General features: G+C 36.1%; 1 protein-coding gene across 3 annotated transcripts in view; it reads right to left on the minus strand.

Moving 5' to 3' along the window:
* The window catches only part of LOC145686646 (uncharacterized), a 272,938-nt gene that overhangs the window by 189,921 nt on the left and 58,518 nt on the right, over nt 1-24,499 (minus strand). For all 3 annotated transcript variants that reach the window (XM_081760124.1, XM_081760127.1, XM_081760125.1), the window contains exon 3: nt 21,663-21,760. In XM_081760124.1, coding sequence (XP_081616250.1) covers nt 21,663-21,760 — 98 coding nt within the window. The remainder of the gene's footprint in view (nt 1-21,662; nt 21,761-24,499) is intronic.

Below are 24,499 nucleotides of genomic sequence, written 5' to 3' on the forward strand. Positions count from 1 at the left end.
TTTTGCTATTTAAAATGTGATTTTACGTACTTTTTTCTGCACGGAATGTGATTTTGCATTCTTTTTTGATGCACTGTATGTGATTTTATATGGCTCTTTTTGTTAAACAGTATGTTATTTCATTTTATGTTCTATTCTCCCTAGTATATGCTAAATATTGTAAATAAATATCTTGTATTGACTCAAACAAAGTTGAAGTGTTTCTAAAGTGCTTTCCTGGTATAACAAATTCTTATAAAAGCCTCGCGTTACGTAAGCATCGACTTCTACTTACCACAATAATTGAAATTATTATTATTGCAACGCTTGTTCTATCATGTTTATATTAGTTGCAATATGAAGGAAAGAACAGTAAATTGCTTACGAAACAAATGGAAGTACGTAAATAAATAAATATATAGATTTAATGGAAAACTATAAGCGACACCAATTAACTATATAACACTCAATTTGATCTTCTATACTGTGTAGCAGAGAAGCAAATATTAATTGTCGAATTCTCTAGCGTGTGTCTTGACAATGTTGCCAGTTAAAGAGTTGAAGCATGAACAATAAATTCGTAACACAGTAGCAAGGTAAGAATTTTTTAAGTACTTGAAAGGAGTTCTCAAGTGGCTTATAATAACAAAAGCGTTACGTCACGACTTTTATTTTCTGAAGACGAAGCTGATAAGCTTGATAATTAAGGAAATATCCTGAAGGAACTCAACACATTCTGATAAAGATAGCATCGAAGCTGCATACAGTTACATACAGCTATACATAATTTAAGTGACAGGAAGTTGAAGTATGCTCAAGCAGTGCTGTTATGCAAATCATTTATCAACCAGTTCTATTAGTATTTAATAACTGGTTTCATGACTAATATTTAACAACCGGTTCTATGACTAGTATTTAACAATCGGTTCTATGACTAGCATTTAACAACCGGGTCTATGATTAGTATTTAATAACCGGTTCTATGACTAATATTTAACAACCGGGTCTATGACTAGTATTTAACAACAGGTTCTATGATTAGTATTTAACTACCGGTTCTATGATCAGTATTTAATAATCGGTTTTATGATCAGAATTTAATAACCGGTTCCATGATTAGTATTTAACAACCGGCTCTATGAGTGGTATTTACAACCGGTTCTATGATTACTATTTCACAACCTGTTCTACGACTAGTATTTAACAACAAGATCTATGATTGGTATTTAACTACCGGTTCTATGATCAGTATTTAATAACTGGTTCTATGATTAGGATTTAATAATCGGTTCCATGATTAGAATTTAACAACCGATTCTATGGTTAGTATTTAACTACCGGTACCATGACTAATATTTAACCACTGGTTTTATGACTAGTATTTAACATCCGATTCTATCACATAATCATTAATTATAATAAGTTGACTTATTATTATTATTATTGCTACTTGATTTTATTTTTATTTTTTCCAATGATACTAGTATAGTGGCTACGATTGAGTTATGTAGCATCTTTATAGTGATATTTTGTATATTGATTTTAAAACATAGTACTACAGAATCATTTCTTCTTCTTGTGAAGAAACAATTTTAAGAAGCGGTTTCGGGTACCTGAGAAATTTTAACTACCGGATCGGGTAACCGGCTGACTGACATCACTGTGCTTAAGTTACCCGTGACTAATACGTCAACAGTAAACTAAAGTTGTAATCCCGTAGTTACTTTTATAAGATCAACATATTGCCATTTTTAGAATTCCAAATTATTATATCCATAATTATGGGAAGTCAATGGCTATGTCCATATCCATAAGTCTGTTGACAGATATCAGAGATAAAAATAAATAAAGAACTACTATAAAAACGTTCGTCTTTTGGCATCCCTTCAGCGTCCCAATAATAGCGTCCCAATTAGCTCTCTATTCATATTGGAAGTGGTAAAAATCAATCATTTCCGATTTCAATGTCGATCACCATATAACAAAAATGGTAATACATAGCGAGAAGCTGTACTGGGTTCGATACGGCGTCCCAAGAATGGATTCCACTCCCATCCTTATCACTCCACTAAAACAATGAGGTGATAGAAATGACAAGAGATAAAGAGAAATATCTTTTTGATGTGCACAGCATCACAAGAATAATTTTATCTTAATATTTATTCCTCTACTCTAACCAAAAGTGATGTATAATAAACACTATTTCCGGTATCAAACTGATTGCCATTGTGGGAGAAAAAAGGTACTAGATAGCGAAAATCAGTTTCTTTGATCGTCATTGTGAGGTAAAAGAGAGTAATGACTATCAAAAATCAGTTTCTCTGATCGCCACTGTGGGGGGAAAATTATAATAAACAGTGAAAATCAGTTTCTCTGATCGTCATTGTGGGAGAACAAAGAGTAATAAATAGCGAAAATCAGTTTCTCTGATCGCATTGTGGGAGAACAAAAAGTAATAGATAGCGAAAATCAGTTTCTCTGATCGCATTGTGGGAGAACAAAAAGTAATAGATAGCGAAAATCAGTTTCTCTGATCGCCATTGTGAGAGAACAAAGAGTAATAGATAGCGAAAATTAGTTTCTCTGATCGCATTGGGGGAGAAAAAAAAAGGTAATAAACAGTGAAAATCAGTTTCTCTGATCGCCATTGTGAGAGAACAAAGAGTAATAGATAGCGAAAATCAGTTTCTCTGATCGCATTGTGGGAGAACAAAAAGTAATAGATAGCGAAAATAAGTTTCTCTGATCGCTGTTATGGGGAAAAAAGATTAATAGATACCGAAAATCAGTTTCTCATATGGATTTAGTACTGTAAGAAGAGGTTCCATCTCCGACTTTATTTTTCTGTTGCAATTAGAAATGGTAGAAATCTACCAGTGTTTCCAGTTTTGATATTGGTCTCTATACAGTAAAACCGGTCAGAGATATTGAGAAATGGCTCAAAGAATAAGTTGGTTTCACAAGAATAAGTTTATGTTTATTCTTCAGTTGTAACCAAAAGTAATGAAATTCCGGTCTCACCATTGATCGCTACAGTGAAAAATTGTAATAGATAGCGAGACAGTTTCTGATATGGATTCGTTCGCGCAACAATAGGTTCTATCATCAACTTTCTATTGTAACCGAAAGTGACAAAAATCTATTATTACTTCCACTTCCAATGTCGCTTCACGTAGAGTTAAAACGGTAGTAATAGGAGGTCATTTTTCTAAAAAATGTAAATTCAGTGTCCTAAGAAAAGATTTAACCTCAGTTCGTATTCTTTTACTGAAATCGGAATTAGCAGAAGATAGAACAATTTCCGGTTTCAAAATTGATTTTCTGTATAGTACTAACTGTGACACAGAGAGAGATTGTCTTTATATTGATTCAGCGTCTTAAGACCAGGTTACATCTCGGGTTACATGCGTAGGATCCACACTGCGTACGATCCAAACTACGTAGGATCCAAACAGGTTTTGAGCTGAATTTTTTTATCCTACGCAGTTTGGATCGTACGCAGTGTGAATCCAACGCCGCATTCCCTACATCTCTACCTCTCTCGATTGCAACGGAAAGTAGTAGATCTATAACTTCCGGTTTCAGAAACGAATTCGCATAGTTTGGTACATCTATAATTTCCGGTTTCAGGAATGAATTCGCATAATTTGGAAGTCTACCGTAGTTTTAAAATGTAAAACGAAATTCACTGGCTTAAGATTAGGTACAGGAAGAAGTCAATAGAGATGTAGTTTTATTTCTAATTCTATTTTTGTAACTATTTCTTTGTTTCCTGTTCGGTGACAGTTACACTTGCTCGTTGTGTTCAGCGTAAGGGAAGTTCTTAATACGGTTACTTCCATTATTCTTTTCGGTAAAGTACCTGCAAAAAAGGTAGAACCAAATCACCAAATCAATGAGGCCAACTCGGAATGGAAACTTTATCTCAAAATGTCTTAAATTTAATTTAAGTTCCCTAATAATTTTAAAAGTAGCATTTGAAAGTGAGATAGTGAAATATAATTGAGAATTATAACAATGCAAACTTAGATGTGGGTAAGAAACAAATCAAGGATAAGTTGAGTGCTGGGCTCTTAGAGATAAAGTGAGCCCCTAACTCAAGGATTGTAAGGGTTAAAGAACTTTTACATGAGAAAAAGTTTTAAAAAATAATTAAAAAATGTCTATATTTCTGAGTGTTCTTTCCAAAGGTAGGTTGTAGCCCATTTAGCCCAATGTAGCTAGGTGTTATTAAGCCAGTAGAGCAGGGTAGGGGGGCCAGTTTCTTTCTCCATAGTTTTAGAGAGCTATGGCAGACTGCTTAGAGATAAGACATACACAAAAACAGTGTAATAATTGCCTCATTACAGAGGAAATCATATGTAAATGTTAAATTAATATTCCTCCAATATTAAGCACTCTCACTTTCTGTACTGTCAAAGAGTGCACAGTAGCTCAGTGATAGACCATTTGCTTCTGGTACGAAGGACCCTTACTGCATCCCGGGCCATGTGAGTCTATGGTGGACAAAATCGTGTTTGCGAGTTTCCTTGGGGTTCTATCGTTTTTTCCTCCATGTTCAATTTTTTCATTAGTATTGCCCAGAAGATAAGGTAAGATGAGAATTGTTTTCTCTTTTTGTCTTGAGCCTTTGGCGCGGGAGACCCGGGTTCGATTCCCGGAGGGAGCTCATGTGGTTCGGATTCCACGTTAATCAGTAGGTCCACGTCTCATATAGCCTCGCTGCTAAAAAAGGGACGTTAAACTCAAAATCAACTCAACTCTTTTTGTATTGAAACTTTTGCAAAAAAATTTGTCTAGTTTTCATTTTCGAATAATTCTATCTCGTCTCGTCTTGATTCTTTAAAAAAAAAAAAAACATTTTCTCGTCTCGTTTCGTTCTGTAAATTTTTGAGTAATATTTACATCCTGATGTTTTTCTTCACTACATCTACATCCTTTGCTTGTAACATAGATTCATAAAGGGAGTGACACAACAATGGTTAAACCATATTTATTATTACAGCATAATTAAACGTTGATAAATAATTTTAATTGTGTTCGTACAATCACTTTATCTATTTATAGTTGTTTATACAATGAATCACGTAATACTAAAATACTGTTTGAGATTTAAAACTTGAGTGAACTAAGTTTATTCCCGAGCAGGGACGCACCAGCAGGGGAGATCCACCGGGTCCTAACTCCCTCACAAAACGTCGAAACTCAACTAACATTCGTACACTTTCTTAAAAATAACTATAACGTTTTTAACAGAGAAATGATTGCTGTAGTCTAAAGATTTGATTTTATTCTAGTTTAGATTTCATCTGTATTCTTCCTTTTCTTATAAAAAATAATCTAGTTTGATCAGATTTTCTGAGAATATACGTAGCAGTAATTAAAAAACTACTAATTGTCTTTTCGGATGCAGAATAACACAGATTCAATACAATATAGTCGTATTAGATCTCCCCCCCCGAAAAAAACTCTGGATCCCTCCCAATAAAAAAAAATTCTGAGCGCACATCTCCTCACGAGATTCATGATACTTCTCGTCTTCTCTCGGAAACGAGGCAAGAATTGTCATGTTTCTCAACTTTTGACAATACTAAATTTCATAATCTGGGGGACCCGGGTTCGATTCCCGGCGGGAGCTCATGTGGTTCGGATTCCACGTTAATCAGTAGGTCCACGTTTCACATAGCCTCGCTGCTGAAAGGGACGCTAAACTAAAATCAATTCAATTCAATAAATTTCATAATCAATCATTTTTATTAGTCACCTGCCACCTTAGCCTAAAGGATGTAATCTTGGGATGTAAAATTTGAAGTTTTCTTTTTCAAAACCCAGAACCTTCAGAGAGTTGAGTTGATTTTAGTTTAGCGTCCTTTTCAGCAGCGAGGCTATGTGAGACGTGGACCTACTGATTAACGTGGAATCCGAACCACATGAGCTCCCGCCGGGAATCGAACCCGGGTCTCCCAGAACCTTCAGAGAGTTTACTACAGAAAACCCCACTAAAATGTAGATGTCTTCAAATGTTCCTCCTGTAAGAGGAACTTTTCCGCAAGTTCTGAGGAAAACTTGAAGTTAATCAACATTGGATTAACTTTTGCACACTGATAGTTGTAATTCATGTTGATGATGAAAATCTCAGTGGGTTCAGTGGCAGAGGGCTTATCTCAGGTGCGTGTGGTCCCTGGTTCGATTCCCGCCTAAGTAAATTTCTGGTAGACAACATCATATGCGTGGGTTTTCTCGGTACTCCTATGTCCCACATCCTCATTCCACCGATTCTTCCATCATCATTCACTTGCCTTAACCATCCGTCTCCCTTAGCCTAAAGTGCATAGTCGTGGAACGTTAAACTGAAAGATTTCACTTCATTTTTTTTATTAAAATCTCAGGTAGAAAATATTTCTAGAGAGCCTATTGCGAAATAGTACACTGATTATTACGTAATGAATTTAATAGTTCGTTTTCGTGTCCGTGTTTGTTTTCGTGTCAGCTAGGGTTCAACTATGAGAAAGCTAATTTACGGACTTCTAGGAGGTAAATCCCGCTTGGTTTGTATGGTGTGGTATTTTCTCAATTGAAACTGAAAGTAGTAATAGGTTTGTACCCCTGCAGAAAACCGCTTCTCGGTATCATTCTATAGCGTTCAACGTTAGAACCAGAAATGGTTGTTTTCTATTATTTCCGATTTTTAGTAGAGAGATTATGGAGATGAAATATATTCTTCGGACGCTAAATCATTTTTTTTTTAAGAAACTGCTTCTCGTTTTATTTCTTATCGTTTTTGCTCTATGTAGCTCATTACTGAAACCAAAAGTGGGCCTAATAACTTCTAAAGTTTGCTTGGCTCCCCGTATTTGTGTTAAAATCTTCATCAATGTTTTGTTAAATATATCTGACAACGAAATTCGTATACCTGAATCTACCACTCCCCAATTTTTCAAAAATCGGCGCCACTGATGAAACCTATTATTGACGTTGAATCCATACAACATTTCTTGCTATGGTCTGCCGATTTGTCTCATCCTTTTTGACAAACGGACAAAGTCGTTCTACATGACCACTCATTGTAATGCAAACTTAGGGATAAAATATTCCAAAACCGGAATATTTTGAAAAAAGGTTTACTTTCACTTTTTCCATCGATCGAAAGTACTTTACCAGCCAAAGATTTATTTTTAAATAGTTTGGTTTACCAAAAAATTCTTTCTATATTTATTTTGTCAGTCCATGTATCCGTCCGGAAGTACAAAATCTCAATAGCTACATCATCAATTTTGGTTAGAATGTGCAGGATCAAGAATGATAGGAATCTGGTTCGTTGATATCCACTTACTCCCAAGATATGGACAATCAAAAATCGGTTCTCCATACATATTCCTTTGGAATAGTACCTGTATATCGGCGACGCAAATTCCCTTTGTTCTGCAACACGCACATCATAGATGTTAATGTGGTTGTCTATGTACCAGGCAAGTTTTCAATTTTTAAGAAGTTTAGTTTGCGATAAACTTCTTTTTACATCATTTTTTTAAAATCTCATTGTGTACAGTGACAAACCAAACTCTTTTACGTGGTGTACACTGTCATATGCTACTTGTTCTTTTATTCCTCTTAGATGTATTAGTTATGACGGATAGGGATGTATTAGTTAAGATGGATAGGAAAATAACACGCATCTTAAATTCAACGATTAACTATTAACTGTATGCTGTGACGAGATGCTCTACCAAGTAAAGTGTGCTATATAAATTAGGATTACATATCCAGCAATTAATGTTAAAGCACTTAGTACCAAAAATAATATTTGGCACATTGTAATGAGGGTACGGTACTCAAAAAAGAAGTGAAAAATTGTAACGACTAACAACCGGCAGGATAGTAATACATGAGCCTTCAAACCGGGACTGTCCCGAACGAAACAGGACGTATGATGACCCTGGTATAACATAGTCTGAAATTCTAAAAACCAAGAAATCAGCATAGTAATTAGGAAAATGAATGTAAATTTTAATGAGTAACACAATTTAAACAAGATGCATGCTATATATAACTTGTACCACAAATCAAACTAAAGTATTATTGAACATGCTTTCAGTAGAATAAAATCAAATATAATTAAAACAAATAACGCAAACTATTTCCTCAAAAACATATTTACGAAACCAAACTAACTTACAACAAAGAGTTGCTTATCAAATTAAATTATTAAGAACAAAACAAAACACGTGTAGTCCTTGGTGCATCTACTAAATTATTTTTTTTAAGAAAAATAAAATGTCATATTCTCGATTCTGAGTTAATCAATTTATTTAGAAAAATTTTGACTTTTAACCTATTTACCAATTAAAACAATTAGAATTCATAGCATACATTGTAATCAATTCCATCTAAAATCTGGTTAAGTATTAACTGAACTATTTTATAATCTCCTCTTAGAGAAACAAAAATAAATATATTGTTTTGAGAAACCTTGCTATTATATTTTATCGCCTCATTATAAGAAATTTGGTAATTTAAGTCCTCATTAACTAATAATAGTAATATGTATTCCGATCACATTAAAGCGTTAACGTTAAGAAAATTTATTAATTTGGTCCAAATTTAGATTACTAAATACATCAGAATCACTAGCGTTACAGTTTATAAGATCAGTGAGCGAAAGAGCAAAATCTAACACAACTTATATTTTGTTCTCACTAAACTTTTGTTTTTCAACTAAAAATATTTATATTTAGTTTATAAACATACAAAATAAACCTGTAATTCAGAAGTTAGTTTTGAATTTAATTTATTTTCCTGCTTGTTTATTTTGTTTCTCGCGCGAGTAAATAAAGTCACCCTTCTCTGGTTAACTTTTGAAATTGGCAAAGAAAGACGTTTCAATTGAGGCTTTTGAAACACGTGAATTGGCATTTATAACACTTGTTTTAAAACACGATTGGGCATTTAGTAATGCTGACTACAGGACTACGCATGCGTATTGTAAGAAATGGATAGTTCTCCAATTGAATACCTGTGTGAGCCGTTGCAGCCGAGTTTGAATAGAACGGGAGATGAACGCAATCACCAGTATTATACGGCACCAGGTAGTCACAATTCATAATTTTCATCACAGGAAGAACACAACACAAGAAAAACAGTATGTGGTGCCGTGTCCCCAAAAAATGTCCTAAAGATTTTTTTTTCGAAGTTGCCCTCTTGTTCCGTCCCCTCTATGTCGTAGCGTGGTATCGTGTGCTATGCAGAGCGGGTGCAATTGGTGGTGCTGCTAGCCAGCCAGCAAGCAAAGCTAGTGTTATCGAGCCGCCAGCCGAGTCTACCGCGCGATACGGGGTCAGACCAAATCAATACCTTTGCTCGGGCAAGCACCACGGCTGCCACCCAAACTTAGAAGAAACTGGACGCTTGTATTTCGATATACATCACTTATTACTTTTCTTTAAAAAAGACTACTTATCGCCCCCTCCCCCGCTTGTTATATACCATTCACGACTACTTCACTTTTCCTCCGTGCGATCAATGCTCAAAATTGACACTACACACAATTCGCGCGCTTTTGGCCCGCTCATTTCTATCGCATTCGGCTAGGTGTCTCCACTGTAGAATTGAGTTGGTGGAGCACAAACTTAAAGGTGAAGCCTGACAATATCATGTCTTTAAGACTTTACACAACACGTGTAACACAACGATTTTCTTTTTCCAACAAACAAAAGAAGTTGTCACTCTACAAAAAATTCGATTGGTTAATTCATTCTCTCCCATCCACACCAGATGGAGACACAACCAAATAGCATTGCCACGTGTCACTGGCTGTCCAGTTTCATTCAACACGTCGCGTTTTCAATTACAAAACGCTAAACCAAAGAAATTATTCATGTTTCGATGTCTTTGTTCTGCTACTTACTTCACCGAAAACTATAAACAATATAAAACCATTACTATATTTCAATATACAAAATCTTACAGATAAGTTCGTACTCTTTCCTTTTATGGATTTTCAGGGGATCAGTAAGATTGAAATGCTCTCTCTACGGATTTTTTTACTTGAAACATGCGGCAAAAATAGCTCGCCCACGAGCCTGGGATTATGGAGGCAGAAAAAACTCAATCATATTTACATATCGTAATCCCTTTCTTTGGTTGAAATAACATATCTGCAAGATTCTAACAACGTAGTTCTTCTTGTACAATAGAAAGTATACGCATCCCTTTCAAACTAAAATATTTTTGGAGCAAAATTATAGGTAATAAAATGATAAATGAAATGAAGATTGCATTTTAACGTCCTATGATTATGCCTGAAGGTTAAAGGAGCCGGATGATTAATGCAAGTAAATGATGGTGGAAAAGTTGGTGAAATGAGAATGTGGGAGAAGAGAATCCCTAGAAAACTCATGGACACGATGTTCACCACAAACGCCATGACCTGGGATCAAATCAAGGACCACTCACAACAGAGATTAGCGATGTGTCACTGAACAATGTTCCTCACCCTATAAACATGGCACTTTCTGCTCGATAGCGGGTAGAGTTTGTGAATGAGGGCCAATCGTGGGCCGACAATATTCGAATACATTCGCTGGCCAATTGCTCATGGGATAATTATGTTGGCGGTATAACTAACTAACTAATTAACTCTATGGCCTATCGAACCCGGAGGTTCAACGCCGCGTTCACAAAAGCTCTCCACTAACTTCCATCCTTAGCTAACTGCATCCAGTTTCTTCTTTGTATTCCATATCTCTGCGAAATCCATCTTAATATTGTCCTCCCATCTGCGCCTAGGTCTTCCTAATGGTCGTTTTCCGATTGGTCTTCCATTCAAGACTTTGAAAGCGTTTCTAGTTTCTTCCATTCTAGATGTTGGCGGCATAATTAACTAAATTCATATAATTTCGTCACTAAGGTATGAATACTAAATTTAATCACTCTACCTACACATTTTTGGCTTTACTTCGTATAGTGAATTCATCCAGGAATAAAGGTAGTAAAACGCTTGGTCGTCACTTCGATCCCAGTACACGTCGTGGGAACATTATACTGGACAAACACCATGTGGAACGCGAATTTTCTTGTTTCTTCGCCTCCTGCTACTGAATCTACCGATTAATTCCATGTCGGGAAAGAGTAAAGCGCCAAAACTACCGAAACACAAAACGATTGATTTTGATCGACGCCAAACTTCTAGTATTACTCGTATACTGCCACCTTTTAGCCATTTTCTGGTATACATTAGTCGGGTGCGCCGTCTTGGTAAAATGACTCCAAACATATTCTCCGTAAGTGTGGTATCCAATTCAATCCCTGGTAAATATTTGCCCAGATAGAAACTTAAATAATAATTCGAATAGTGGCGTAGGTAAGGGGGTTTCGAGATTAAAACCTACTTGAGAAAAATATCATGAAAAAAATCACTTACTACCTTATAAAACATATACAAAAATCACGCTTTTCGTTAAAGGATTTGGGATCCAATGTTCAAAATCTGGTGAATCTTTGAGTCCGCCATTGAACTCGAATCCGACTTTAAGCAATAAGTCCCTTTTATATAGCCTTGGTGGTGATAATAAAGTTTAAAACTTCACTTGAAGGTAGAATTCCCTCGTGGCTAAGCGGTTAGTGTACACGCCTTTGGCGTGGGATTAGTATGAGACCCGGTTCAATTCTCGGCAGGAGCTCATGTGGTTCGGATTCCACATTAAGCTGTAGGTCCACGTTTCATATAGTCTCGCTGCTAAAAGAGACTCCAAACTCAAAATTAAATCAAATGCACTTGAAGGTACCAAAAATGACGCAGAATCATCGCTACCAAATCAATGATTCAAAGATAGTAATGGCACAAAACAGCGATTTCTTCTTTTAGTGGTGTTGATACCATGCGCATTATGACTTCTCATAAGCCGAAGCTGTTTCGACGTATAGCCTCTACTACGAGGGTTATCCAGTAATTTTAAAACGGACAATGTATTACGTTGGGAGGTTGAAACATGGTTTTACAACTGAAGCGAACGGAAAGTAGAGAACAAATACGCTGAGCAATTTGTAGTGTACGAAAAGTTGTATATCTATTAGTGATGTATCTGTGGAACTATATTCTCCTCCATCGACGTTTTTAGTTAGCGTGTCGCCACTGTTTTTCAACTCAAGCTTTCTCATCCGATCTTTTATCGGTGTATTTTACCAAGAATGGGGGTAACAAAAGTGATTCGTCAAAGATCGTAAGTTGGAACTGATTGGTGTATGCTGTAAGTAGGAAGCTACTACAGACTGTCCGTAAAGTCACGCAACTCGAAGTTGGGAGTATCAGAACTTTTCAGTCACAAGTGTGAATGAAATGAAACTCACACACTCAGGATGGCCTGTCTTTGTAGATATTTTTGAGATATAAACTCTGAAGTGGGGGTCCGACGTTTGTCCTCACGAATACCAGAAACAAAGATGAATAAAAACTTTTGCACAAAATGTAAAAAATCAAAAATTAAAGGTAGTTGTGGCTTTTTTTGGACGGAGTGTTAATGGATAGGTTGGGTAGAAATGTATCGTTCTGAAACAAGAAAGACACATTGACACCAAATGTAGACATCCGACGGTCTTATTAATGCCGTGTCGTAAATATATATATATATATATATATATATATATATATATATATATATATATATATATATATATATATATATATATATATATATATATATATATATATATATATATATATATATATATATATATATATATATATATATATATATATATATTTCGGCATTCTGTCGTAATACGGCAACACTGACAGTAACAAACGGTGTCAATACATATGGCTAGCGACCAACTTTTTCTACACATAGACAATTACAAACAAGGAACTTGCAAATCACTCAGGGAGTTATGGCCAAGCGTAGATAGATTATTACGTTTCCTCAATGATTTGCGTGTTTCTTGTTTGTGATGGAAATGTTTGGTAATGGGTGTTTAAGTCATTGGTAATGTCTGTCTTTACTTAATTTTTTTCAGAATATGAACCACTTTTGTTGTCATTGGTCACCCACTGAGAGGAGCATCTTGGACAACTATATATCCTTAAAACATATTGGACAACTATCTTTCGGCTGTAGCTTCTGATAACGTATCTTGCCCATAAGCAGCACAAACTTCTTTACAGGTTTATTCAGCACTTGCGCCTCTATTGAAATAAAATTGTAAAATGTAGCATAGTTTTGCGAAAATTTCACTCTTCACGTAGCAATACTTTACGTCTGATTATAAAAATTCCAACACTTCTTGCAGTCTACTAGCTTCAACCGTCAGCTGTCAAATGACGCTAGGTATGACACTCTGCTAACTCATATACGCTGAAATTTGGGACAATAACGCCATCTCGTGAGCAAAAGGAAACAATATTTTTTCGATTATCTCATATTTACTTTGTTCGTACGGGAGAAAAATTTTATGAACTACTTAATGGATCACTTTAACTTGGCCAGAATGTAGAAGGTCAAATGAATAGAGTTCGTTGATTTAGATTATATTCAAACCGGAAATGATAGAAATTAACTATGAATGTTAGTATTTCCGGTTTTTACGTTGATTACTATTCTGTGGAGCAGTGATCGCCAAACCATCGATCACAGACTATTAGTAACTCGGAGGAACATTTTCGGTAGATCGTGTTAGGACTCCGGTTGACTAACCTTGATTCTTCCACTAAGCTGATTCTAACGACAGGGGGCGCTGACGACAACAACTGTTTGTTTCTCCCGCGCCATTGTCATTGTCAGCCTCATCTCACAGTTGATTGTATACGCGTGGGGTTGTGCAAGTTATGTTTTTCGTGTGTATATTAGACATTTGCTAACTTTATGTTTTTCGTGTGTATATTAGACATTTACTAACTTTACGTTTTTCGTGTGTATATTAGACATTTGCTAACTTTATGTTTTTCGTGTGTATATTAGACATTTGCTAACTTTATGTTTTTCGTGTGTATATTAGACATTTACTAACTTTATGCTTTTTCGTATGTATATTAGACATTTGCTAACTTTATGTTTTTCGTGTGTATATTAGACATTTGCTAACTTGAGTAGTTTGAATTCATATTTACTAGAAATGTAAGTTTATAGGCAATAAACAAATGTAAGATTTTTTAAGTTGGTAGTTCTTTTGGTTGATAGCTCACAATAGGATTTAAAAACGGTGCAGTAGCTCAGAAGCTTCATAAGTTTGGCGACCACTGCTACAGAGCAACAACGGTAACAGAACGCAAAAACGATCCCCTGTAATCTATTAACCGTCCCAAGAAAACTTTCAGTCTCCATCTTTAACTCTACTAAAACCGGAAGTGATTTAAAACCACTACAATTTCCAGTTTCAATATTGATCTACACAGAGCAAAGACGAGAAAAATAGCGAGAAACTTTTTAAAATTGATTTAGTACTCTAAAGATAGATACCATCTTCTCTCTTAACTCTGTATTCAAACCGGAAGTAGCATAAGTTAACCACTTCCAGTTTAACTTCGGTACCAGCAAGAAGCGGTTCACTGCAATTAACTAAGCGTCCCAATAGGATATTTCATCCCCATTCTAATCTCTACTAAAACAGGAAGTAGCAGAAATCAACCAATTCCTGTTTTAACGTTGATCGACATAGAATGGAAACGGTAACAGATAGCGTTGAAGTGTCCAAGAACTACCACTTCCGGTTTCAATATTAATTGAAAAAATATCACGTCATACAAACCAAACTCCTTCTTGTGGTGTGCACGTGGCACTACTACTTCTTTTTTTCAAAGCAATAACTAATGTGTGTATAAAAGGTGTAATGGTTTGCTCGCTTACCATATACCGAAAACGAATATTATGCTGCTATTCCTATTAAAAGTGCATAGGGATGATCTACCTATAAGAAATCATGTTTTTGTCCCTCGAAAAATATTAAGATATAATATTACCCATAAACTACAGGTTTAATAAAAGAACTCAGGTAAATTTTACAGCGTTGTCGCAGGAATTCCTCTTCCCTTATCCCCGGACACATGTCTTTGTATAAGGTAAATTTTACAGCGTTGTCGCCGGAATTATTCTTGCCTTATCCCCGGACACGTATATTTTGTACAAATTCAGGTGAATTTTGCAATATTACAGATTGAATTATTCTTATGTTATCACCGATCCTGATATTACATAGGAATCGGTATTAGTTAAACAAACTCTGTCAACATTTTAAAGGTCTTCAGTTTTTCAACTTTCTGGAATATTTATGGATAAGGCTATTAGCCTATTAGAGTTGAAACAACATTGAAAGACAACGTTTACGAATCAGAAAAACACGTTGTGTTATCAGTAAATGATAATCCTATCCATACAAGCAGTAAGAATTATAGCCGTTAAAACAGTGACTGACGTTATTTTACCGATTCATACAAGTTCGGTAAAAATTCCGATTCATACAAGTTCAAACGAATTTAAGAGCGTTGTCGACGGAAGTCTTCCTGTATTATTACCAGACCCATATATCACCTAGAAATTCAAGTGAGCTATGATCTTAGCGAAGTAATTCTTTCTGCGCTATCACCGAACTCCTATAGCACGTAGAAATTCAGATCAATTTTAAAGCGTTACCGCCAGAAATTCTCCTAACATTATAACCTAACTTGTATATCACGTAAAAAGTCAAGTGAGTTTTACAATGTTACCAGCAGTGTTTTTCTTACTTTATCGCCAGACCAGACACACAATAGAAGTCAGAAATTCCATCTCCATCCGCAATATTTCAGTTCGCATCCTCAACATCATGATCCGCATCTGCAGATAGTGAATTATCAAGTTTTTAAAACTTTGTTTCTTCTATGAAAATTATGTTTCGAATATGATGCGAAAAGACAAAATAAGAATGAAGTGATCCGGAAAACAGTAACGGTGAGACCAGTAGTAGAAAAATGGAAGAAAATAGACTGAGATAGTTCGGACATGTAAGAAGACATTTGAAATACGTAACTCACCGAGTAGATGCTATGGAAGTGAGTGGGAACCAAACCCAAGGTCGGCCAAAGAGGAAGTGAGAACACGGGCGTCTCTGGCGAGGGGGACGAGGGGGACACGTCCCCCTCCAATATTTTGAAGTACAAAATATTCAATATTTTATTCTAGTTTAATTATTTACTAACGATAGAATAACATATAAATAATAATATTTTTTTATTTGGAATATAATATTCAGGCTCTGAAACGATTATAACAGAGTTCTTGATATACCTCAGGGGATCCGTGAAGGTAAGCAGAAGGGTAAAAATGGAATCGAAGATAATAAACAGGTTGGACTAGGAAGTACCGTTTAAATCAATTTCTTTGATGCCCCCCATTTTACATGCCAAAGATGCCAGTGAGTGAGGAGATAGTGTTACGAACGACATTGTGCAGTGTGGTGTCATAGCGGATATGGCAAGATGGAAACAGGTGTTGGACAGCGACCCGAAAAGCCGATTGGGGAAAGGGTTTAGAAGAAGAAAATGTTTAACATGATTTTCATTTCATGTAGTGGAATCTCGTCCTTTTGTCATTCCAGCTTCAGTAACGTAACCGGCATCTGCATCGAATCATGGATTACAACTTGAATAAAGTATGATGGTGGACAAGGATCTGATAGTGCTGTGGAAGACAAAGAAAATGGAAGGAATTGCTCTAACAAGAAAAGCTAATGAAACTGATGTTTTAGATATCCAGAAAAGCATAATTTGTCAAAAACGCGGAACCAGAGCAACGATAATCAGTGAAAATGTACGTAAGCAACTTTCAGAACCTGCTGATGCTCGAAATAATCATGTATAAAAACGACTGAGGGAAATTAGACCAAATGAATCATTTGTATATAATGTGAAAACTGATGTTACAAAGATTACACACATCGGAGAACTTTAGAGAAGCTGATGATTCGAGATGCAAATTCTATAGATGATCTTTAAAAAAAAAAAAAAAAAAAAAAAAGTGGCCGTGTTGAAGAAGACCCAAAAGCGCACAGGAGATTTTCATCAGCAAGAGATGACCCAAATATAATACCAGACAAATTCACCGCTAACTATGTCATCTACCTACAAGCTAAAAGGAGTGGAGAGTATTCAAAATGCCGTATCTGTGAAATTAATCATGCGAGTGTGTTCTTAAAAACAACACAATATTTTCAAGATGAGGTATACATGCACACAAGTGATGTTAAAGATAATCATAATGTATTTGCTCCTGACTTGTATTACCACAAATGTTGTATGAGTACATATTTGCACAAACCATATCTCACTGTGAGGAATCGTCACCTACATCTTTAAGTGCAGTTTTCTTTTCCGTTCTGGAAGAAATCCAACCGAATCTCTATAAAGAAATTAGATACAGCCTACCGGATATTCGAGATCGCATAAATGCAAAATATGATTCACAGAGAGCCAGAGACACAAAACAGTTTCTCATAGACTTCTTTGAAGACAAAGTGACGTTCTCAACTCCCAAAGAAGTCAACAAGTATTTCTTTTCACAAATTTCTGCAGAAGATATAGCTGACCACAAATAAAATGAAAATTAAATATTTGTTTTACGTCCAACGATTATGCCGGCTAGGCTTAGTTGATGATGAGATGAGAAATACATGAAATTGTCAAATGAAGAAAATGGAAGGAAACGGAAGAACCCCGAGGAAACTCACGCACACGGTGTTCATATAGCTGACCGTGTTCGCTCCACAGATATTATCAAAGACTGTCCCATACAGCTGAGAGATGTTCTGTTGATGATTGACTTCAAGTTGCAAGGTAGGTTTTGTGATGCTGATGACCTTCAAAGGGCATTGAGTGAGATACAAATGCCAACAACTGTCCATATATTTCTATCTACGTTGTTGAATTGTAACACTACATATATTGATATTAATGACATTGAGACATCAGTGGAAAATATGTATGAAGATACTTAAAGTGATGGAATGAATAAGATAAAGAAACTCACATTCTTGTCATCTTCCAAATGATGTGTTACGCTGTAAATAATAGGAGGAAGAAAACACCACCCCGTATGATGAATGGGCTAACTGTTCATGAAACTTGCAAGAGTAGCATTCTTATTAAAACTTTGAACCATCTCGGCATGTCAGTTAGTTAAGGATTTAGCTAATTGTATTGTCGACAGCAGCAATGATCAAGTTCTTCTGCCTAGTCAATTCGATCCGAAAAAATACAATTGATACTGTCGATAATTTTGATCATAATGAAGTGACTCTGTCTAGTATGGAAGGGAGCCATGACAGAGCATCCGTATTACAGTATATCAAGATATACCAGAATATCAGAATATCACCATACAAAACCAAATTTGTCTGAATCAAATATAAAACATGGAACTAACCTCCTGAAAAGAGAATTGCAATGCCAGAAGGTGCAAGATTTCGTGAAACCTGCAAAAAATGTTTACCGGGAGATTATACAGTATCAAAAGGGTTGGAGAAAATGAACATCTTAGAGTATGAGAAGATCACAAAGAAAAATCTGGCATTGTTTGCCAGCAAGTTGGATTTCTCTATGTGACGAACACTGTAAACTAGCTATCTACCAGCTAGACAAACGATGCCATCCTGGTCTTCATTCAACTCTGTCACAGCAGAAGATCTCAGCGAGCAGATCATTGGATATATTCCTTTAATTTCACATCCTATAATGGAATGTTCCACGACATACACAGCTCTGTGCAATTATGTGAACGTCCTCAGTCAGTCAGAGTAGGATCAACTTGTGGAGTGTGACGAAGGAGTATACCGTATTGTAAGAGAAATTCACAAAGCAGATGAATTCAAGTACATTGTTTTAATCATGGAGTCCTTCCATATGACAAAGGTAGTTCTTGACTGCTTTGGTAAATACCTGAGATGAAGTGGGACAGAAGACATTTTCATACAGAATTCGGTATTTCGAGTGTCTGTAACAGAGACAACCTTGAATGAATCGAATTAAGTACAATCATTGAAAGGTATGCTATGTTAGCTGAAGCATTGATTAGTATGCCGCTCACTGAATTTTTCAAACCATAAGGAGTTGAAAAGTACACTGATGTACTAGTAACACTGCAACAACTGAAGCTGCTGCTATTAAGTGTAATCCAATGTCTTTCTTGTTAACACGCGGGGTCAATACATACAACACCGAGAAGCAATGTTCACACTTGCAGAATTGTATTTAATCCAAGTTGAAGAACGGTAGTTCGTGCAGGACCATGGATAAATTGCGATGTCGGATTTATCGTCATAGAAAAGAGAAAGTCATTGATGGACTATCACCAACTAGCAGGGCATTACGGGGACATTTGCTGAGATCTTTTTATTACACTGTGCCTCAAATTAGTTGTCTTGACAATGTAACATCAAAACCAGATCCCACAGAGTTCGGATTCGAATTTGACACAATTAGAAATTGAATTGTACATACACAGGTCGGTAGCCAGCCCAAAAATGTAGGGAGCCCGGCTGAAGTTAGGGGGTCCCGATCCAACCATATTATAGTTCATTTGCAAGCCTGCCGTGAACATTTAAGGGGGAAGCAAAAATTTAGGAGGCGGACCGGCCCCCCTAGACCCCCCTGGATACGGGCCTGTACCTACACCAAATATAGTTCCCGCATCTGATGATTTGATACTACCATGTAAAAGTCTGAAGTATGCTACAAGATACTGTATCAGTAAAAAAGCTAGAATCATATGTGTATTCTGCACGTGCAACAATGTCAATCGCAGGAGTGCCAGAATCCTTGTTAAAAATCTCTTCTTTGTTAAACATATGTTTTATGATGTTTCTCTATCATAAATAACTTGTTTTTGAAAAATCTTGTGCTGAGAACTTTGGAAAATAAAATCCTTTTAAAAAAATACTTTCAATTATTAAACATGTATTTTGTTGATACTGATAATGATAGTGTTGCTTTTTGAAAATACCAGATTTTATCCTCTTTAGATGCTATTTTGTATTTCGTTTTATTTACTTTTTTGTTTGTTTGTTTAAAAACATATACTTCGATGTCACACAAGACTGTATTATGCTTGAACATGTCAAAACAATCATCTGAACGCTATATTGACCGCCATTTTGAAATGAGGCCTATTACCAAAAAGAAACTGCCATTGTGTCAAGTGAACACCCTACTTTTTCTTACCATCAGGGAACTTACTACAATCATTTCACAGTAGTGAGTATTGCTGTATACATCAAAATGCATACAGCTTCATAAGCTTCATAGCCAGCTAACCAACTATTGTTAACCAACTAATCTAAATAAAATGCATGCAAACAGAAATAGGAAATTAATAGAAAACATTCCAAGTTACTTAAGGGTCCCTCAATAATGATTTGTGACACGAATATTGTCAAGCTGGTAATAACCATATTTGTCAAGTTAATTTTAAAGAAAATCGTTTTCCTTTGTTTAACCTAACTCATAAGACATAAATGTCTTTCCTTAGCACGCAAAGACAAAATGGAGACAAAAGACCCTCCATAAAATCAGACTATTACTTCATATTGAATGAATTCTGGGTAAAAAGCACAGGAAAAGAGCAAATAATTAACGTAGCTGAATTTTACTTTGGCGGTTATTTGCCCCAAAATGATATTCATGCTTTATTAAGACATAGATAGCTAATAGCGTTTAGAAGAATGGTCACTAAAATTCTTGTTTTTTCACGAATATCCGCTATCCGAACAGGGACTAAAATATATCAGCAATAAGTTATAATAATGCGAACATCCGTGGATATATTCGCATCCGCACTATCCTCTACAGGAACTCCTTCGTGGCTGTGTGGTTTTTGTATGCAAACCTGGGTTCGATTCCTGCGAACGAATATGGTTCGGATCCCAAATTAAGATCTAAGCCCACATCTCATTTGATTGGTTAGGTTATAACTTAGCGTCTCTTTTAGTATTGTGGCTATAGATGAGACGTACAGCTACAGTTTAACGTGGGATTCCAACTATGTGGTCTCTTGCTGGGAATCTAACCCAGGTCTCCCGTGCCAAAGGCACGTAAACTAATAAAACAGACTACTAACAAGGAAGCATTCCATGACTCATATAGCTTCGGTTGTCAACAGAACGCTAAACTCCAAATCAACTGTAGGTCTATATCGCATTTTTTCGGCTAAATTTTACGTTGATATCGCTGGATTTGTAAACTACAGAACACCTGAATTTTGATCAAATCTTTTCTTTTATGCATAATATTTGTTTAGGAGTTATTACAAAAACATGTAACTTAATATTTAAGACAAAAATTGTGCAGTAATTTTATAAAATTAATTAACAGTTAACCTGAAATTTTACGTAGAAATTCTGACATTCCAAACTACAGCCATATTTAACGTCAAAGTATCCTATATCAAGAGCCCGTCCTGGATCTGCCCCTGGTTAAGTAAAAGTCGTATTTTTATTGTATACCTATCGAAGTTGAAAATATTTTACATAAAAATTATTTAAGAAATAGGGAAAGGTTTTCCCAAGATAAGACGTAAAGATAAGGAAAGAAAAGTTTAGAAGGAGTAAATGTCTTCTTTTCAAGTATAAAAATGAATCCCTGCAAGAAACTTCACACAAAGCGAATTAAGTAGTAAAAATTATCAATAGCAATACATTACATTATTACAATAAAATGAAAGACTTACCAGGGTATTTTCTTTTGTGCTCTGCATCGACCTCTCGAGCTAGTAACACATACTTCTCTTTCACGTCCCTCGGCATCATCTTCCACATTTCACCTAACCTACGAAAACAAAATAAAGAAATATGATAACGAGCTACTTCTCTGTTTTTAACAACAGTTCATACTAGATATGCATTAATTGCAAATTTGGAACTAAGCGACTCACCTTTATTAATTACTCATGGCATTTTCTAGTGCATCAATTGTTTTCGTAAAAGAACACGACATGCAAATTTTTGAATTTGGCATATCAGCGAGAAGCATAATCCTTTTTAAAAATTGTGTTCGCAGAACAAAACGAAAAGGGCTTTGCCTTGTTTCTAATTCTAAAATTCTATTTTCCATTGTTTACAATGGGAATTCGTGCTCCAAATGCTTTCCCAAGGTTAAGTCTATGGGTATACCATTTTTCAGTGATTATTCCTCAATGGTATGTCCGATCGGGACATGCTACTCCTTAAGACACTCAGCACCGCACGCTCTCCAATCAGCATGTAAAACTTGGTTAAGAACTGTTCAGGCATCTCGGAGGAGAATCCGGACAAACGAACGCTTAAATCGAGTAAAGAGGAACTTCACTTGCTTCATTTTGAAAAATTGTATTCGCAGAACAAAACGAAAAGGACTTTGCCTCATTTCTAATTCTAAACATTCTATTTTCCATTGTTTATAATGAGAATTCGTGCCCCAAATGCTTTCCCAAGGTTAAGTCTATGGGTATACCATTTTTCGGTGATTATTCCTCAATGGTATTTCCGATCGAGACATGCTACCCCTTAAGGCACTCAGTACCACACGCTCTCGAATTAGCATGTCAAACTTGGTTTTAAAAACGGTTCAGGCATCTCGGAGGAGTATCCGGATAAACAACGCCTAAGTAGAGTGAAGAGGAGCTTCGCTCAAGTAGTAGTTTTTCATTAAAATTAATTTATGTAATTAGACTATATGATTACTACGTTATTTTATTAGGTGCGCGTCCTTTTCTTTTAGATGATAAATGAGCTCTCAGTAAATACCCGAGATGTCAAAGGGTCGGAATACGGATTTTTACACCATATTTTCCCTATTTTGAGCCTATTATTCACTCAATCTATCCCAATCCGTTTTTCACACATTCCTCTTCCTTTAGTGATTCTTTAAAATTTTATTCAGAATCCCGATTATCGTAGATTGAGTGCACTGTTTCTTGTGCGAGAATTTTGACAAGATCAAGCAATTTAAGCCTTCTATAGAACCAATAAACGGCGCAAATGTAATTTTTGGGGGCATATCAAATTCTGCAGCGGCAGAAGATTTATGATTTACAGATAGAAACTGTTCTGTATCTACGGTTATACCTAGGTAAATACCGGACAGCTACCACTAGAAACTCAGAAGAACAACACTTGAAAAAAAAGAGCAATAGGAAATTTATTTCCGTAAATCAATAATTAAATGGTTTTAACAAAGAACATCTTCAGGTTAGTCTTTAAAAAAAAATCTGAACATTGTTGAATTTTGCAACATTTATCGAGTTTCAATTACGAGTGAATAAAATTTTCTCCCCACTGGTCTTATATGCGTAGATGTGTAAAGAATTTTAGCATCTACAAAGACGTCTCGTCTTCAAATAGAAACGAGGTTACATTTAACATCAGAGGCGCTTTACAACGCTTTTATGTTTTACTCGCCTAATAGAGGGATGTGTTCTATTCAATACAAATATATATATATGTAGTTCAAATTTTCAAATTATTCGGATTTTCGAAAATGACCAAGAAAATGGCATTTACGCTTAAATATGCTGTATGGTATGCTCTTTTATCGATGCAGTGGTTATACAGTACATACAGTAATTACAATACCGTACGTAAGGATCCTTACATTTAATGTTTCTGAAGAACCTGCTCATACACTAAATTACACTGTTCTTGTAACTCACACTTAAAACTTCACTTGTATAGGCCTAAGGCAAAATAAAAATAAAAATATGTATGGCAAACAATTACATATGAATGAGCTTTTGTAAAAACATTGACTTCACACAGCGCTGACGGGCAACCCTATTGTTTGTTTATCGCTAGCGCTAAGACAAAATGTAAAACCGTTCTAGAGACCGCGTTCGGATTTTTGACGTTCGGATTATCAACGCCCTACTGTATATAGACTTTTCAATTTACTGAAGCATGTCAGGATATCTGTGTTGGCAACGATCAGACGGCGACCGCAGCATCTATCTGTTAGTAGTGGTGCTGTGTTAGGCAAACTCCCTACTACAAGAGGAGCAGTAGAAAGGCAGTGTGCAGTGAACTGAGCAGATTGTGATAGCTTAAAATAGGCGCTCTCTTTAAGTCAAATTGTTTGCGCCCGGTTATCTGGTGCGAGCATGGTGGTGTGTTTGATGTGCCGCGATGAACAGTGCCCAAGGTGTTGGCGGCATACAAGACTCACGGAAAAACATCAATAAAGAGGAACAACGCTGAGAAGACTCTCAGTGACAGGTCCTACCGAGCATTAAAGCAGATTGTCACTCGGAGCGTTGAGCAACTGCGGTGCAAGTGAAAGAGCAACTTAAGCAGTGAGTTCGCAGTTCGCAGTGAGTTACATTACTTTGACATACGCGGTCGAGCTGCACAGGCGAAACCGCTAATAATGCTTTAGCACGACGTCAGTGAGGCTACGAACATGCAACGTGGACTGCTGATAGCTGGAAACGTGTGATATGGTCGGAAGAATCATCGGGCATCTTATTTCAAATCACGGGTCGTTTTTGCACATGGCGTGCACCCAATGAAGCGTATGATCTCCAGTGAACCGTCC

Source organism: Thermobia domestica, chromosome 5 (genome assembly GCF_964235325.1).
Source record: "Thermobia domestica chromosome 5, izTheDome1.hap1.1, whole genome shotgun sequence".
Taxonomy (NCBI): domain Eukaryota; kingdom Metazoa; phylum Arthropoda; class Insecta; order Zygentoma; family Lepismatidae; genus Thermobia; species Thermobia domestica.